This window comes from Chlamydotis macqueenii, chromosome 2 (genome assembly GCF_036417535.1).
Source record: "Chlamydotis macqueenii isolate bChlMac1 chromosome 2, bChlMac1.mat, whole genome shotgun sequence".
Classification (NCBI taxonomy): Eukaryota; Metazoa; Chordata; class Aves; order Otidiformes; family Otididae; genus Chlamydotis; species Chlamydotis macqueenii.
The window spans coordinates 86,738,845-86,758,838 of NC_141557.1; the positions used below are offsets into that span (position 1 = coordinate 86,738,845).

Here is a 19,994-nt window from a genome sequence, read left to right on the forward strand (position 1 = left end):
AGTAGTTGATCGCACTTACACACGCACTTTCATTTAGACAAAAAAAAAAAGTGATTTCCTGTATTTTAATTTGAGCCTACTGCTACCCAATACTACCAAGAAGACACTTGCTTTGTCTTCTTTCCCTCCTCCCATCAGGCATTTATGGGCTGATAAGGTCTGCTCTGAGCCTTTTCATTTGCAGGCTGAACAGTTCCAGCACTCTCAGCCTCTCATTGTATGTCAGATGATCCAGTCCTTTAATCATTTTTGTTGGCTCTTCACTGCACTCACTCCAGTATGTCCATGTCTCTTTTGTACTGGGGGAGCCTAGAGCTGGATACAGCACTGCAGATGTGGTCTCACACCGGTACTCAATAGAGGGGAACTCTCTTGATCTTATAAAAACTATCACTACATTAGAAAAATGATAATTCAAGGACAATCCAAGTCAGTCATCAAGCTGAGGATCTTTATCTCTGTCTCTAAAAAAACCCTGAGATTTATTTAAAAACAAAATTTTAGTTATTTCCCCCCATGCATGTATTGCTTATATAATCTCTTCTCCTGCCCAAGAGGCTTCTGTAAGCACCAAAGTGGTGCGCGTGTGTGTGTTGCAGGTGGGGGGAGGGCAAAGAAGGTCCTACTTCAGAGGTTTCAACAAAACCTCCAACTGCTTTGAGAACAGTTAGTTATTACCTTGTGAACTATTTTAATGTTTACGAAAAAGACAAAATAAAAGCAAGCTGTATCTTCATTGACTATGGCTGACAATTCAGCTTTATATGGACAAAATTACCTTTAAAAAAGTATAAAGACAGACATAAGAATGTAAACAATGTTAAAGTTACTTTACAAAAACTACACTTAACAAACCCATTAACATTCCATTTTACAGAACTTCAAAAATGCAACAGAGGTGCCACTGAGTTTGTACACAAAGACATCTTCAACTTCTGCTAACGTGCAATAAAGATACCCTGCAGTAAAATAACATTACTGTTGGATTCTGATAATGTATTTATTCACAAAAATGTATTTTCTAAGTTTATCATGAACTACCAAGCCCTTAAGTCTTACCTCATTTTGTTGACCAACACCATTGAGTGGCTGCTGCTGATTTTGTTCCAACCACTGTGGTGCTCCTCCATGGACTATCTGTTCACGTAACCAAACAAGGCTGATAAATGCACACAGAGTGCATGTTACCACAAAACAGCCCTGCAAACAGTCAGCCAGTAAGTTCTCCCTGTTAAAGAAAGAAAAACAAACCCTGGGCATTAATGACATATATTTTGCCAATAAGACTAAACTTATTGTTAACTACCACAAACAGATTTTCCTAGTCCAAATCAACAAATAAACTGATATTTGTGCAAAAAGCTGAATTTATTTACGTATCCAGGTGAAGAAAGTATCTAGACATAATTTTTATTAAATTTTTAAAAATCTGTCCAAAGAAGGTTTCTTTTAGGAAGGCTATATGTACCTGTGTACAAATGGTTTTAAGTGCCAAGATAAACACTGATTTGGAAAAGGTTTTACTTTCCTCTGGTTGTGTTTATGAAATTACTACTTTTAAACACAAATATTCCTGCAAAACAGAATCAATACGAAGATGAGCTTCAAGAGTAGTTCAGGGAAAACAATCTGCTAGAATAGCAAAGGAAATCAAACAATCACTAAGTAAATTATTTGCTACAGTAAAAGGTCTGTTTAAATGCCTAGATGCATAATACCCTGTCCACTGAAACATTTTATCTGGTGAGCTACCTAACAGAAAGAATGGAACTGCAGGGTTTGCCTACAACTGCTCTACATTTCCGGTAGTTTTTTACCTCAGATATTATCTCTATACTTCAAAAAACCTCGAAGTCATACATAACTGTAAAGGAGCAGCAAAACAAAGTTTAGTCAGCCAACTGAAATTAGGGTTTCATGCAATGCAAGAGGTACTTAAATTGGCAGCTACCTCCTCCCACTTGTTTCCACCCTTGCACTACTCCTTGACCTCAGTTAATTTGCTCAGGAAAGTAATCAACCACAATATGTTCTTTAAAATAAGTAAGAAATATTCTACCGTAGCACTCTGCCATGCCTAAAGAAGTATCAGCCTGTCTCTCCACACAGCCGCGCAAACACAGTGAATATCACAGGAACAAGAAGTCCAAAATGAAAAGATGTCTCAAGATGCTATTGAAATTGACTTTGTCAAAGAAATACATGTCAAAGTACAGCTTCATGTGCCATTAAAATCTGACACATACTTGAGTCCTTTATTTTCTGCCTAGACTGTAAAAGGCACAAGAAGAGGTGCTCTAGGTTCAGTTGTTTCAGATTCTTCTCAGAAAAATAAAAATAAGATCTACACTTACTGGGAGATACCAGGAAAAATTCTGTTATTAATCTCAAGCAAGCATCTCTCTTCATTAATAAAAGTTAACTAAATGTAACATGACCTGTCTCAAATGAAATAGCTCAACTGAGATGACTTAGCTGAACCACACAGGACATTCATTTGAAATTTGCTTGATGTGCAACCGATTCTACTCAAACTGAGTTTCAGTTCCTCAAGTTCAAGATAATGAAAAAAAGTAAGAACCAGCCTGAAACTCTGTTGTGTTGGTATTTACTGATTCTTTAAGTCAAATCGATTTTAAAAAGACAAAGATAGACACTATTCAATAGTATATGGTGATTCAAGCATTAAAATCTAAGTGTCAGCTAGAAGGCAATCTGATAAAAAAAAAAGCCAACCCCTATCACATAAGAGACCCAGGATGGATGAAATAGAATTCAAAATATAAAAATGAAACAAAGCAAACAGAATGACATTACTATTATCAGCAATATATATAAATATTCTATTATGTGGCATCTGATTTAAACTGTAGGAAATTAATTTTTAAAATATTAGTTGTAATTTTGCAGCGTAAGTTTTCTTGACATCAAATACAGATCTTCATTAACCAGGACTCATTTTATAAAGTCAGTTTCTCATCTCCAAAGCTCCTGAATAACAGAATTTCAAGGTGAAATTGTTTCTACTGTAATACTGTTGGCCATGCAAAGGGTAATGGGCAGCTGCTCGTGTAAGATGATGGAAGACAACAAGTGGAACTGGAAGAAAGGGACACTAAGTTCCAAAGCAACCATTTTCATAGTAATCTGACTAGAAAAGTTATTTGTATCAAACAGCTTAAGTACTTACGTTGACAGAATATCTAATGGCAGTGTCAGTAGTGAGCTCACAGAGCCAGTAAACAAGCACTTGTAGATACGACCTGCATGAAGAAATAGAAGCATGGTATACATTTGATTTTGGTTATAGCCTCACTTGGAAAGGACTGTAGGTACCCTCTTTTACACCTCATGTCTTAATTAAATTTATGACAAGTGACCTAAAAGAACTCAAGACCATATACAAGCATATGGAATAAAGTTGTATTTGTTTTAGCTGAACATTCTTGATGTATACATTCAAAGTGTAATAACTGCCATACTAGGTTAGACCCAAAATTCATCTAGACCTGCTTCCAGCACTAGTCACGCCAATGGACGCCTAAGGAAGAATATGGAAAGAGGTTAAAAATTCTTGCAGTGACACTTCCTCAGTACATTCTCATATGCTTCACACAAAGCAGCTCAGTTCCTATGCCATAATATCTCAGTGCTAATTAATCCTTGACAGATTTTCCCCACTCCATTAATTTGTTCAATCATATTTTGAACCGGTATAAAATTTTGGTATCATGATACGTTGTAGCAAAGAGTCTCACCATTTCATTATCTGTTTTAAATGATTGTTTTATGGATTAATGCTTGAGGCTAGTTAACGTTAGCTTTTTACCATGATTCTTCAGTCACATAATCTTAAAAGTAGGTTATCAGTGTATATAGTCTACTTCAGAAAATTAGGTTCAGATCCATAGGAGGATGACATAGATCCTCAGAATAGGATAAGGGAAGATTTAACACACCCATACCCAGAAAAGCAATTCTTAAGATTTTCATTCCACCTTTTAGGCAGACATAGGTACCCAAGTATGTACTAACACATTATGGTTTCTGTGACTTAAAATAAATGTTTCTACATCTCTCACAAATCAATCCACTAGAAATGCTCTAAAGGTCTACTGTTTATGCTCCCCTTTATATAAGACATAATATTGCACCTGGAGGAAGTTAACACATATCCCCAGTGCAATGACTGTGAAGGAATTTCTGACATTGGACAGAAAATGATACAAAATAATAATACAAAATTCAAAGGTCTAGAGTAAGTTAGAACACAAGAGAGAATGGCTGTAGCTAATGAAAATGTTCAGTCTCACTGTAGTCAATACTACTTACACATTATGAGATTTTAAGGAATAGGAAGCGGATTTAATTACACAGAATCTCTAAGCAAACTGATCTCTGAGCAAGCTATTTGTTTGCATGGATTTCACTGGCTTACTCTAATATAGGCACTAAGACATGTATGCCCAAGTGGTCTGGACAGGATCACTTGTGAACAACACTACAGACAAAGGACACCAGCTAGTAAATCTTCATCGCATCTCTGATTCTTCTTGATCGGCATTTATGAACTGATTTTAGACTTGCCTTTCATACTCTTTGTAAGCGGATGCCATTTGAGATCTTTGCCTCATTGTTTCGTTTCATTCCTTTTGAGTCTGAGGTAAAAGTCAGTTCTCCCGTTTTCCTCATCTGTAACTCCTGTCTTGTTTTTAATCTTCTTGACACCTTCTCTTTAGCCTGTTTGTTTTCCCTCTTGATTTGAAGGAAACCACATATACAGTGCTCTTTGGCAAACACCAAATACTCCTGTTAGCCTTTCTTCCGGTGCTCACATATGCAATTGCATTCATATTTTACTCATGCCAATTTAAGTAGTTCCGTTAAACATCTCTACAATTTTAACTGCTACACAATTATCTGAAACATGTATACAACCATTCTCTTCAGCTATATTGTTGTTGTTTTTTTTTTTTTAAATGGCAACTGAATCACTCCAGAAAAATACATTCATGTGCCATATTGGTGTGTGAACAGTGATTTCTAAAATTTGATATAAAGAAGGTACTTCAAACAACCCAGGTCCCACTCCAGCATTTCCTACTGCCTTAGTGTACACATTCACTTTAGTCAGCGTGTACACCTCTTTCTTACTCAGCATGCTGTATAGGCACCTTAGATATTTCACTCTAGGAACCATGCAGCTAAATACAATTATCAGAGAATAAAATCACTTTGAATTAAATTGGCACAATTAATCCTACTTCTCTGAACAGATCATAGCAAATTGTATTACTGGCTTTTTTCATCCACTAATGTAAATATGCTTTGTGCTAACAGAATAGCAACAGCATATCAGAGCCTACTGGGATTAGGCTGAGAGTATACACAAACTCCTTTTACTCAGCCATGCAAGACAGGTAGGCAGTAAAGAAGTGAAATTACAAAAAAAAGAATGTAGAATTTATCCCACAATGGAGTAACTGCATGACTAGCATGTTAATCTGGAAGACAGATTTGCTCAACCATACATCTCCTTTGGTATGTTTGACAAGTTTTTTCATGCTGAATCTTTTTTCTTCCAGATATAAAATGAGAAAAATACTTCCTTGTGAAGCCAGTCACACACAATTATGTGAGCCATATGACAGAAACGTGGAAGGTAAAAGATTACATTAAGAAGTATTTAAATAGTACAGAAATTTAAAGATTACATTAAAGGCATTAAATGTAAGATGACAAGACCCATATAAAATCATATCCATGAGACAAATCCTGACAAATGTCAAAAGTAAATGGATTTTTCAAGGTTTGATTCACTCTATCATGTTGGATATCTGCCTGTGCAAATGTTACCCTTCACAGTACATTAATTCTTAAAGGAATCAATAAACAAGGGCATACGTGCAATGTTAGAGACAGAAATTAAGACAAAGTGAAAAACTTGGTCACTCATAAATAAAAAAAATTAAGTCAGTTATATTGGCTTACCAAATGAGTATTAAAGACAAAAATTGACATTTGTAAAAAAAAACCAAAAAAACCAAAACAACAGTCATAACTATGTTGTAGGTGGTGATGTCTGGTAACATTTCAGTATTACTGAACAGCCAGCATCAGGTTTTCAGACAGCTATAAAACATAACTACCTTAATTAATATATTGAATATGATTTTGCTGTCCTTCAAAAGTTTCAGTAAGAAAGTTTAAGTAAACTGCATTTTGAAAGACAATGGTAAAAAATTCGAGATTTGTCTAACAATCTGAGGAAGAAATTTGAAATATTTTTTTAGTTTTAATGCAGAGTGGTTTGTAAATCTTGTTTACTCCATGCCCAGAAAAGCTCCTTTTCTTGCACAAGAAAGACAGGCTGGAGAAACAGGATCACTTTTATAGCTGATGCCAGTATTGTGCTATTCTCAAACTAAGCCAGTGTCAGCTACAAATAAAGGCACAGAACATAATGAGAAACTGTCTAGGGACATGCATTAACTGGATTCCTGCTCTTTTGTTCAAGGAGTATATTACTGTTTGTAAGATGCACTTCCAATCATTTCGTTGACTGAACACTATATCCTTTTTTCATCTTCTCTGTATTTTTAGCTTGTTGAAACATCAATAGTTCTCTTCCATTCGCATTTGAAAAGTGAATTTCAAATGGATACTACAATAATTTAAATGTGTGCTCTCTTCTTCTGTTAAATTCCTTTACTACTTATAGGCCTTTGTTCACAATTTTTTAAAGAGGAATCTTACTAATCAATTTATGTATGACTAAAGGAATTTCACTTTTCATACAGAAAAAAAATATATTGCACTTTCATTTTAGATTGGTAGGAAAACTAGGGCAATTTTTCTATCCTAATATTAATAAATGGTATCAAATAAAAACTTCCATGGAGATTTTAAAGATAATTGAAAAGAGGCATTTTATTGGAATAAGAACTTTAAAAGCCTTTCCTGTCTCTTAACAGCTTCCTGCATTGCACTACTGGCTTAAGAGTCAAAGAGTTAGAACTTCTAAGCAAAACAAGTGAAATGTCGTCTTTGAATTTATGATTTTTTTTTTTTTTAAATAAACAATGGCCTCACAAAACCTTGGTGCAGGAAGTGGCATATTTTCCTGCCTATAAGATTATTACAGTACAAAAAAAAAAAAAAAAAATACTTACATGCAGTAAGAGGTACTACTCCCAACCATGCAAAGGCCACAAGTGTATAATGAAACCAGTATCGTATTGCTGTGCCAATACTCGTAACCAGTCCAGCAAAGATGTCTTGGATTGGAAGCCGTGAAGGCATATCTGGGGAATAAACTGTGTAGAAAAGGCACTTATGAAACAGTTCTTCCTTTAAAGAAGCATTTATGTAAAAGTCCTGCCAACTACAAAATATTTGTGTTTGGCAAAAGCTTACTAGAAGAATAAGCATATTTTATAGATTCCCAAGAGATGACCCCAAACAAATAACAACAACAAAAAAAAATAATCACAACACACTTGTTACATTGTGTACTAAGCAGAATGTGAAAATGAAACTCCATGCTAGTTTTTGACTTAGAGAAGTTTTCTTAATAGCTTTACTTATAAACTCTGATTATCTCAAAATAAGCTCAAGCCTGCAAGAAAACGCAGATTCTAAATTCAGTAGCCCTCCCACTCAGCACTACCTCAAAGATATCCCTGTCTGTTATTTATAAACCTAGTTCAAGGAAAGAGCAAAAGGAATAAGAGCAATTAGCAATTTTGCATACTGTCAATTTGTTTGTGCTAAATAATTTAGATTCCACTTCCCATCCAACAGCACAAAAAAAAAAAAAAAAAAATCAGCAAAATGAAAGGACCACACCAACAGAAAAATTGAAAGGAACTGATTAAGTCTCTACAGACATTGACATTTACACAGAATTACTTTTGCTTTCACAGTTATCTATTTCATACCATGCAAGATTTCTTCTAAGGTCACTCCTATTACAGAACATAACACAAATGTCTCAGTCTGTACAGACATTTTCATAATAGTAAATTTTCTTGACTTTTTAAATTCCACAACTATGTATTATATAAATCTATCCCTTCTGAAAAGCCAAGAAAAACAGTGACAGGGCTTCTTCTATGGCAAACAATTAAAACACATCTATCTCTAACAATTTCATTAAGTTTAGTTAGCTTCTATACACTTATGTGGATGCCAAGAATTGTAATGCACAGTGTCAATAACAGATTTGAATAGAGAAAATAAACTACAGTTAGGAGTTGCACAAACACATTGCTGCCTGCCTGGATGTTTAACGGTTATGTTGGAAACAGTTGAGCTTGAAGACTTTAGCGTATTTAATTAATTGGCTATTTTTTAAAACATCACATACTTTTAACTACATTAGCAAATTCGATTTTTATAAGAACTGCTAGAGAAAAGTTATCCTTCCTTCTCATGGACAATCTTTTGAGTTAAAATTCTGAGAAATACTGCTTCATGCAACCTACTTGCATCCCCCCTTTTCCCTAATCACCCTTTTACTAATCTCAGAGGAAGCCTCTACAGGAGAGAAAACAAAAAAAAACCCCAAAAACCAAAAACCAGCTATTCTCTCCAGGGGTATTTCCCTAAATTTCTGTATCGCACAGAGAACTCCAGAACATAGACAGACAGTATCAACACGCAGAAATAGCCAAAAAATGTGGAGAGTTTGGTGCATTTCAACAAGGTGTGGATTATATTTGATACAGAGTAAAAACAAAACAGTAACCATAAGACAAATTGTAACTGTTGTTACGGTTTTAGTTGTCAGGTATCTGACAAGGAACTGGAATTCATGAAAAAATGACTAAAAATATACCACTAAGGAAGTGTAACTGTGAGAACATAGAGCACTAAATTGAAAGCAGGATATAAACATATTTTGACACTGTTACCAATTTACAGATTTCTTACTACAGAAACAGATTTAGCATACAATTTGTTAGTACCATAGCAAATGGCAACTGAAGACCTACTGATATCTCTCAGATCACACTCAATAAACATTCTGGAAAATGACCAGAGGAGACAAGCAGACCTTTGTTAAGGGTGCTAAAAGAATACCTACCTAGAGTGTATTTGTTACACATTTATAGTATCACTCAGACAAAACTGAACTCAGTAGATACTTTAAGGCTTTTTCTTAATCTTAAAAAATATATATATATATTTTGATCAGCACTTTGGAACTGCAACAGAGGCTACAAGGAAAACATTAACTTTGCATTAATTATTTGGGTTTTTTTAGGGGAAAGTTGGGAGGGTTTAGTTTTTTAAAAAATGTATCTTTCAGGAATTACTAAACACTCACACAGGGGATTGTAAAAAAGGATGCCCATCCTAACTCAGAAAAGCTGAAGTGGTTATAAATGTTAGCACCTCATTTTTCTAAAGGCTTTAGGATTACAACTGAGAATTCAAATAAATGCACGAAGTAGTTACTACTTAGAGAAGACAAGCTACATTCCTCAAATTTTAACAACCTGGTGATTTTTTTATGATTTCAGGAGCTGAGGGCAGGGTGAAAGACTGCTGTTTTTCCTCTACTTTGCCACACCTCAAAATATATAAAGCTTCTACCACTAGAAACTCTATACCATGATGACAAGAAAAAATCCCTTCTATGTCCTACAACATTTGGGTGGGTGAAACGCAAAAAAATTCCTAGCACGAGAGGAACCCTGGTGTGCAAACACACTGTGGTACTGAAGCTTGCTGACAATGATTTTCATAGCTAATCCCCCCATTGGTGTCTGTCATCTACTGTAATTTTCTCTCCACATTCCACTCCCTTTTATCCACTCCCCACGACCACTGTGAGGCCTGAGATTCTGACCTCTGCCACCACGGTTTAAATCCTCTTCACTCCCTTTCACACACTTGTCTTCCTCATTCTTCCTCCTGCCCTTAATTCCCATCCTAGTAATCTTTCCTAACTCAGTTTGAGAAACCAATTTCCTGTGTTATTTACCACAGTTCCTCCAAATAAAAATCTCTCCACTAGAAGCCAATTAAAGCAATAAGGTGGGGTTTTTTTTCCTATTACAGCATGAAATTCAAACAGACTTTGGCTAAGCATAAGTGAGCTTTCATAGCTTTAGTTCAACTTCAACAAAAAAACCAACCTTAAGTATTGAATCTGAGCTCAATCAATCCAAACGATTCACAGGAACAAATAGCTCCTGATCCAACAAACTTTCATATTAACAGTTACACATGAACAAACGTGGCAAACAACAAGAAAGAGGAAGAACAGTAACAAACCAGGATTATAACAATACAAACAGTGAGGTCAAAGCACATGGAAGCCTTGAATTAGTAACTCTGCATGCATAAATCAAAAGCTTATTTCAGATTATAATAATAATTTATAAACTAAAGAATATCCTACCCACATGGCTTCCTTCCATTTTACAATCTTTGTGTTAACAAAGTTTATGACATCATATCAACCACTTATCAGTAATGCAGCTGCTTGGGAAGCAGAGGAATGAACTCATCCCAATCCCCAGCCAAAGATCAGGCTAGTCTACTCCCATATTTGTATTTTTGAAAATATTTATCTTAATGTTACCTTCTACTGAAAAGAGAAGTTTTGAAAACTATCCTCTCATGGGAAATACAGCCTCACCTTCTCTCATGGGTCAGTGCTTATGAACATTTACTGTGATATCAAGAAAAGTACATTCTATCACATGACAACAGAAAGCACATGTGTGAGGAGGAGAAGAATATAGAGTAGTTGCCTTTTAAAAACTCAGAAACAAAATGTATGAGTTAAAAATGAACAGGCACCTTGACATAATTCAAAAAAGTCCAAAGTTACTTTTTTTAATAGTTGTACTAATTAGTAACTTGAAGAACTGCAGAAAACGAACTAATTTTAAAACATATACATTTAGCTTCAAAGTGTACATTTGAAAACCAAGTTATCTGCATAGATGACTAAACATTCTTAAGAGAATGCTATCATTCAAAAGAAAAATCAGTTCCTTCGTACTTCTGCAAAGATGCAAGTCAAACCTTCTACTGTTTCCTTCCTTCCAAACAGTAACTAACCCAGTAGTTCAGGTGCTAAAGAAGTCACAAGATGTTACAGAACTTAAAGATAGTAAAGGACTTGAATATATGCATTAGGAATACTTCATGAATACTCCATACACAGAAAGTTATACTCACAAAGGAGCATTTTTGACAGAATGACAGCAACAGCCTTAACAAGCAAACCAAGCTAAACTGAAAAAGGAGTTGCTGCTATTACTGCCCTATTATTCTTAACTTAGTGCCTGCCCATTGACTCACAGATACTAGGTACATGTGTTCATTTGACCACGTCCCATGGTGAATTAACTTATCTGAAAGTGCTTTAACCCTGGCAGTCATAGGCTGGACCCAACTTCGCTTTGGATGACAGGCATATACATCAATCCCATCTCTGCTTTATTCTCCCTTCAGCACCTGTGACTCTTTCCCAGCTCCCACAAGGAGATCCAGCTTCCAGACTGGACATCCATATTTAACTTCCAAATAAAGAGGGATAAGAGAAACTAAGGAAACCATAACAGTATGAGCACTGGATGCGAGGGAAACAATGAAACAAGACAGGCTGGGTAGAGAGGGCTGTAGGAATCTGTGCTAGGTACCTGACATGCTACCACTGTACACAGCCTGGTAGAAGAAAAGCACACTGTACAATGTGGAAAGCCAAGAAGAAAACATTATCAGCTGAGAGGGCTCAATCTGGGGAGTGGCCAGTGTATGACAGGAGGCTAAGAAGACCTTTGCTAGAGGCTGAATGCAGAAGAAGTACTCTTACACAGGGAGAAAGAGGTTCACTTATTACCAACCTCAAGGCATCTGTGACAAATAGTAACTTCTAAAGCCACAGTAATTCAATTATGTTTCCTCACGTGTCTGTAATCTGCAACTACATTACAAGCTGTGCTGGGAACAGCTATGTCAGTCAAGGATTAGACTTCTGCAGGAATAGCTTTGTTAAGGGCAGTGAATAAGCTTTCTAGTATCAATAGTAACACATATAAAGTGCATTTCATTTAGAACTTCTCACCCTCTTTTTTTCATATCCTAAAGAAAACACCATACACTTTTGTCTTTTTTTTTCATACAAAACTAGAAAGTCTTTCTTTTTAAGAACTAGTAAATCCCTGAAATGCAGTTTTCTAGTACTGCACACAAAATCCTGTAGAGGACCTAGCAGCAGCATGCAATTTTTAAAGTGGCTAATTAGCTTGTAGGGAGCTCCAGAACTAGAGATCACTTATATTGCTTCTATTTGGAAGCTTTGCAATTTAATGCCTTTATAAAAATGTTTAGCAAATAAAATCTGCAAGCAGATAACATCTCTTTTACAGGTCTCCGTAGTATTTAAAAAGAATAACCTGAAAGCATTGCTGTGATCAACGTAAAATATGCTGTTCCCCTCACAGTGGTAAGACAGAGTTAATACTGTACATTTCCCTGCTGATTATGTACAAAAAATATGTTCTAATGTATTTATTTAATTGTTGGCAGAAATGGAAAATTCTGAGGTTCAATATACAGAAGGAAGGTGGCTTACAGGAATTTTGGAACAGAAAATACAGAAATGAAACCATCTGAATCCTTAGCCTCAGTTTTCTCTACCAATGTACAAAACTAGTTAAAAAACAAAAAAGGTGAGAGAGGAGCAGGAGATGGGATGAGCACTCCATGGTTCTAACTGGAACCAGCTACCCTGTCAAGAAGCTTTGATTTTTATTGTACTACACACCTAAAATAGTCAAACCTCCATCTCTCCCAACTAAAGACAGCTTCTACATTAGAGATACTTGTCAGTTAAAAAAAAAAAAAAAAATTAAATATCTGCACCATGAAAAACCAAGCTCAGCAACTGTAAAGAATAAATCAGCACAAATAAATTTAATGAGAAAAATATGTAGTACAAGAACCAAATTACCTGTTCAACATGCAATAAGTTGACAATACTAAATAACGAGCCTAGCCTGCCACTAAGCCAAAAGACCTCACTTATTTCTACTACTATCAGTTAAAATTTAATTAAGAAACCTCTGAGAACTATATAAAGATACAGTCATTCTTCATCACAAGTTGCCTAACTTATTTAGTTGAATCTAACATAAAAGGCGATGTAATACTGGGTAGTTACTGCATCTTGACTGAAATGCAGGTGGAATAACCATCATTTGCATTATCTGTCAAGATAATTTGAATGGAAACTGACAGAACTCATATGGTAGTGTTGCAGGTGGATAGCTCAAAGGTAACTGAAAACTGTTTTTCAAATTCAAATTTTGCTATGGTTTCATCTTAACATTCATACTTCTGAACACTCTAATTTATCAATGAAGCTGAAAACATGCCAGACAATTTAATGTTGGCAACAAAAGAATAGGACTGAGGCAGTCAGAAAAGGTACAGAATAATACTTCTTTTATGGCTCATGTAAGATTATTAAAGAACCAGACTATTATTTAAATAATTCCCTCGGTCTGCAATAATATGCATAAGAACCACAATTCGAACAAGAATATAGAAGTTAAATCACAAGTTTGGATCTATCATGCTGAATGAAAAAGTAATCATTTCATACATACTAAGAAAAGAAATTCTGAAAAAATAGGAGCAGTAAAACATACTTACTTGGTGTGAAAGCAAATCTGTGCTTACATAATTCACAGTACTCTTTTCTGCTGTGTTTAAGCCACTGAACTAAGCTGCAATAAAAAGTGATCATATTAATATATGCTATTACATCTCTTCCCCTTATACCTCCATTAAGGAAAACACCCCAGTTCTCTGTTTTCCAACACAGATGAGGATATTGGTACTATCAAGTAGGACTTAAATTAGCATGTTTATTAAGTCCATTTAGGCCACTAAGTAAGTTTCAAAAAGTAAAAAAGGTAAGTTGCCTATCAGTAATAGCGACTCTTCAATTACATCAATTTTATTACTAAAACAGTACATTCTCTGAGTACGATATTGAAAAGGCTAATAACTCAAAGCATCTGTCCTGACAAGGACACCCACTAGTGACACCAATCCTTATAAATATTTCAAGATATGACACATATACACATACAGCTGAGATTTAGAACTGTTGTATTTGTGAAAGAATGGCTATTAAAATACCATCAAAAGGAATGCATGCTATAGACTAGAATTACATTTTTCACTTTAGCATTTCCCTGGTCAAACACACACCTCAAAATGACAAAAAAAAAAAGTACTAGGGTATTTTTATTTCTTGCTATGAGGTTAGACTTTTTTATTCACAATTATGAGTGGGCAGAAAAAGCCCCAACATACTGATTTTTCTGATTAGTTTTCAGAAAGCTGACATATGAGCAGAACCGTAGTCCTAACCAGTCTTCAGTACTTTTCTTTTCATATATAATTACTAAATACTATGTGACCTGTAACAAACCATTGTGTAAAAAAATGTCAAAACCTCTAACACATTTCCACTGAAAATTTTTTTTTCTTACTAGTTAACCTGAAGACTTAGGAAGTATTATTTTTAGAAACATGTTAATGTATTTAAAAAAAAAAAAGCAAACAACAAACCATAAACACAGAACTCACCATTCCTGATGAATAAATTTAATACTGCCAGTACACACACATGGATGATAGAGGGGTTTCTCAGGAGTTCCTTCAGACCGACAGACTCTGCATATATCTGCTGACAAGGACATAAAGCTTATTATACTGCTGCTTAAAGAACTCAAATTTACAAGACAAATTATACAGTTACATTCTAGAAACTTTGCCATGTAGCAAAACTAGAATAAACTGAAAGAGGATGAAAGATAGATTTCGTCTGATGCAAGACATGAAGACTGTGAGATCACCAGAAAAAAAACAACTAGAATGTTATCTGCCTGTTACAAAAAACTCCAAACATATCCTACTGTATTTCTTCTTTCTAGGAAATAAATACAGTAAAACTACATGCAGAGGTGCTCTGTGCCCCAAAAAATTATCACTACATCAACATACATATTGTTAAAGATACTCTTCCTGAAAGTGGATACTTTGAAATGGAAAAATTCCATCCTACTTTTAAACAAGTTAAACAGAGGCTGAGTAGAAGAGATTTACTAATGTCTAACAGTGACTTAAACATCTCATTTGCTACTCTTGAACCTAACATAGGTGCTTCTTGGTGCTCTTGATGAAAGGGAAAAAAGCCCACCATAATAAACAGAAACGGGTATTTTGTGAGTTTGCTATTGAGTTGAATAAGACCATTCACCTAGCAGTCTACAGTCCATTCACAAGAAGATAGACACTTTCTATTTCTTATTTAATAATTTCATTTTCAGTAATATTTCAATATGTCCCACACCTTCTTTATTCTCTATTTTTGACTTTTTTTTTTTTTTTAACAACTAAAAATTGCAAGATGTTTTATGGACAGAGAAGTGAGTGTAAACCTCTCCCTCTAAAGAACAGATGTCTATTTTAATAGCATTCGGTTATACTGAGTGTTTGAACACACAACGAAATATAAATAAAAACCAAGTATTTTATTTGCTTATTGACAGATGCTTTACTCCTCCTTTTACTTCTATTAAGGAAATGAACATAAAATGTCCACTTTTATCGAAGACTTAAGTTTAGGATTTTCTCTTTTGTTAATTATTGCTCTGTCAACCACCATTCAGCAAACCTGCAGGAGTGTAACAGATACATAACAGGCTGAAAAATCTAGAATTACTAGAAACATGTATTCCATACCACGTAAATGACGCTACAAAGAGACATAAAGAGTACTTCCGTCACAGTCACATTGAGCAACGATGTATCACTGCAAACACCAAGAGCCTCTGGTTTCTCTGCTGATGAGAACAACCAGAACCACTACTTCACGTAACAAACAGAGACTATTTCCAGATGGCTACACAGCACAAGTCTCTTCAGGCAGGACGTACCCACTAGTTGTGGTGTGCACACCTTCTGCTAGCACTCCTTCAAACAGAGCTATTTCACTACAGTAAGCTGACAAATTTGCAGACTGGATCAGCCTCATATAGGGTCAGACAAGCACTAGAGCTAGCACAAGAGACAGGATGTGAAACCACTGCTTTAAGAATACTCTCTGGCGACAAAGAAATCAAGTTAAAAGCATACTGCTCTCTGAAAGATTCCCATAGCTCACTGAATCCACTCATTAATGGCCCATTGGCTTTCACAGCAGACTGTTCACTTCTTCTCAAGACTATTAGGAAAAAAACATAATTTGCTTTACTGAAAGCAAATGAACTCTTTATTTGGAAAAGGATTTCCTCTGCTAGTTTACCAAATAAGTTAAACCTAAATTTTATTTTTTCAAAGGCTATGAGAATTTCTAGATATTCCCACTTGTTTTATAAATCCAGACAAACACATTATGAATGTAACAATCTAGACTGTTAAGCAGCCAAGAGCTTCAAATCAATAAACCCCGCTGAGGGTCAACACGTAAAGCTATGCACCTTATGACCTACTGTCATAGTCATAGGGAATCCCACTGCATAATAGATGCTATTTTTCTGCTTGCACACACATGTTGTATCCCTTTCTTCATGCATGTGCTTTGGAAGGCATGACCTTGGATAATACAGTTCTTTTTTGTTCCCCTAGAGAATGATTCTCTGCCTACCACCTCTCTAACTGAATGTTCACCACTGTAATATCCAAAAGAAAATATTGTTATTTAGCAACAAACTCATTTAACTAGAAAGAAACAGAAGTAACTCTCATCAGCAAAAGCTGGTATCTGGTGCTTTCAGGTGCTACAGAGAAGCGATGCTTACATTCATTCCAAGGCAAAGCAGCTGTCACTTAAGTCTGACCATTATCACCCTAAACCGCCTCTCTTATCTGAGCTCACACCATCCAGCTAAGTTTTCTGGCTCCAAAACACAATTCAGTCAAGCACAAACCCATCAGAAACACACTGGCCATAATATGGTTGACAGGTTATCAACAGTTAGGAAAGTCCTTTTGACACTTTGTAGCAGAAGTTCAGGCACACAACAACATTAAAGCACGGATTTCCTCTTCCTTAAGGCACTACCGCAATCTTTTCTTCTGCTAGTGTTCAAAGCTTTCTAACCTTGGGAAGTCACTCCAGCGTTCTGGCAAGTGTCATGAAATTCTAATAGTGGGAACTGAAGTTTGAAACTGTAGAAGAAGTTGTAACATTCTAGTGGTATTTATGGAAAGTGAGTATATAGACTAGTTACTTTCATCCTACTCCTCAGAGCTTTTGAGAGTAACACTGACTACAATATAATAGCTAAGGCTCCACGTATGTGTGTGTCTGTTTTTATATATACATATAAACACAGAAAAGTCTGAAGTGCAGAGTTTAACACGAAGGTTTAGTTAAAGGAGACAATGCCTTAAGATGTAACTAATAGCCTCCTTTTCTTTCTCTTCCTGTTCTCTCTGTTCACCAAATTAGGCTCTGTAGAAGCAGGTATTATCAAAGTCTACCCCTGTTAACAGCCCATAACAAATTATCAACCATGCTGTTTGAATTCAATCTGCTGAGACGGATTTACCAGCTACCACCACGGAGCGGTGGGAACTCAGCTGGTCATTTCTGAGTACCCACTTCCCAGTTTGCAATAACCCAGGTTTTCTGGGCAAGAGGCCAAGCAAAGTTCCACACTGTTAATTTCATCAGTATAAGTAACTCTTGGTCTACATAGGCATGACAGAGTTGCAGTAACAAGTTTTAAAAGTTTATAGATTTAAAAAACACTAGTATTTTGATAAACCATCTGTTTTCACAAGTACTAAAAGATGACTATAGCACAGCCCAATGGACATTTCTACAAACATGCTGTGTTATTTTACCCAGTGCTTCATGTTTTTCCAGCCTTTTCTCTTTTTAATCCTCTAAAGCTGAAAAATCAAGTGCCACTAGATAAAAAGGTAAATTCAAAAGACTGCCAAAGTAAGAAAAGCCAAGACAGAAAACACCTTGCTTGGAACTGTCTTGCTGCTGCAATATATATTTGGAGTTATTGCTTAAGATGACAAATAAAGTTCAAATACTGCAAGAAACACAGCACAACACACATCTTTTATTTATTTTGGTTTACGCCACAATATGAAGTCCCGGTTTATGAAAGTTCTGCATTACCAGCTTGAACTGCTTAAGTCCTCCACATTATCTGAGCAGGGCAAAAGCGCTGACGAAACATACCCACGTTTGATCTCAAGTAAAGCAATACCCTTAAAAATGGAAACTACACATTAAAGAAACATGACTATGACCTTTTTGGCAACTGCTTTTTTTAAAATGAGGTAAGATACCGTGTGTTAGACTCTTGTAGAAGAGACAAACACGTCAGCTCTTGTATCATTTTACTATTTCAATTTTACAAACAGATTTTCCAGCACACATAACAAAGTTCACCTCACAAAAGAAGCAGCAGCTCAAACTACTATTATTATTCAGCTGAAAGTGCAGATTTAAAACTTGCTAAGTTACAGGACTGGGTACGACAGCGTCTGCCGGCCAAGAGAAAACCGGACCCGGCGTGGATTTTGCAGGACTCAGGGCAGCCCCCTCCTCACGGCCTCTTCGGCCGCCCCACCGTCGGCACCGCGGCTCCTGCTTCCCGCCCCGGGATTTCCCGTCACAACCCTTTAACTCGCCCCTGACCCAATCCCGCAGCGGGGGGGGGGGAGAACAGGGGGACAGTCCCTGCTGGGTCCCCGCCGCACCGGTACCGGTCCCCTGCCCCGCGCCGTGCTGTTCCCACAGCGCCGCCCTCCCCCCACCCCTCCACGCACCGCCCGGTGCCCAACGGCCGCCGTTATGTAAGGGGCACCCGCGCGCGCACCAACCCGCCCTCCCCCGCGCGCGCCGCCGCCGCTCCTCCTGCCCCGCTCCCCCCCCCCCCGCGGAGGCCGGCGGAGGCCGGCGGACCCGGCAGAACGGGGGAGGGGGCGGCCCAGGCACCTGCAGCCCCGGTGCGCGAAGCCCCTCCGGATGTAAACAGCCCCCGCCCCGCCCAGTGGCCACGGGGCCCGAGGACGACCCACCCCACCGCCCCTCCACCCTTCGAGGCAGCAGGAGAAGAGCCACCGCTCAGCCGGGGGCGCGGAGCGAACGCGTTACCTTCCTCAGCGGTCTCCATCTTGGCTGGCTGACGCAGCGCCCGCCGAGGGGGGTGGTGTGACCGCGGGGGGCGGGGCCGCGCGGGCGAGCGGTGCGGGCACCGTAGAGACCGCACCAGCGAGCCGGCGGGGCTAGAGCGTCGCTCTGGCCGCGGGTGCCCCCTGGCGGGGGCGGCCAAGAGCGAGCGGAGCAGGGCGGCGTGGCGACAGCGGACGCGGCGGTGCTCACAGTAAATACAGTTAAAACCGAGTCTAAATTCTGTCCCAAATTGAGGAGAAACGCCACATGCGTACTTGAAGTCGGCCGAGTGAAGCTTCCGGCCACCATGTCAGCGTTAGAGTGGACGGTAGTTCAGGCCTGGACTTACAGTGCAGAGGGGGCAGATGCCAAAGTTAAAATTTTATAACTCTTTTTTTCTCAGGTTTAACCACATTAGTACCTTCAAGATTACCTTCTTCAAGCTAGTGAGATTGCTGGCCTGTGTAAGCAAGAAAATTCAGGAAAATGTGAAGGTTTGGTGTGGCTCTCCAGTAGCTTTGTGATTGCAGTCAAGCGCTGCAATAAAACACGTGGGCTTTGCTGCCCTATTCAGCTCTTACATGTCCTCCCTCTCAGAAAGGCAAGGTGGAAAAATTCCCACTTAAAACTTAAAAAAAAAAAAAAAGTTTATTTTAAAAGTCAGCTCATTCTCACCTTGACAAATTATCTTGGCATATTAAAAAAGTGCCAGCGTAGTACTGAGGTTATGAGAAATGCTAGTATATTCAATTCACCTGAGCAAGGAAAAATCGATTAAAAAAACCCCAAAAATGGAGCACTTTAACTTCCA

The 19,994-nt window shown here is 37.4% G+C and overlaps 1 protein-coding gene across 4 annotated transcripts in view; it reads right to left on the minus strand.

Annotated features, from left to right (window-relative positions):
• MARCHF6 (membrane associated ring-CH-type finger 6) overlaps positions 1-19,240 on the minus strand; it is a 53,718-nt gene extending 34,478 nt beyond the window's left edge. For 2 of the 4 annotated variants that reach the window (XM_086740407.1, XM_086740405.1), the window contains exons 1-6: positions 19,166-19,240; positions 14,626-14,722; positions 13,681-13,754; positions 7,173-7,316; positions 3,191-3,263; positions 1,060-1,228 (exon numbers count right to left, since the gene is read on the minus strand). In XM_086740407.1, coding sequence (XP_086596533.1) covers positions 1,060-1,228; positions 3,191-3,263; positions 7,173-7,316; positions 13,681-13,754; positions 14,626-14,722; positions 19,166-19,184 — 576 coding nt within the window. In that variant the 5' untranslated portion in view covers positions 19,185-19,240. Of the gene's footprint in view, positions 1-1,059; positions 1,229-3,190; positions 3,264-7,172; positions 7,317-13,680; positions 13,755-14,625; positions 14,726-19,165 lie in introns of all 4 variants that reach the window. The other 2 variants (XM_086740404.1, XM_086740406.1) reach the window with 2 other exon arrangements.
• Between the last annotated feature and the right edge of the window lie 754 nt (positions 19,241-19,994).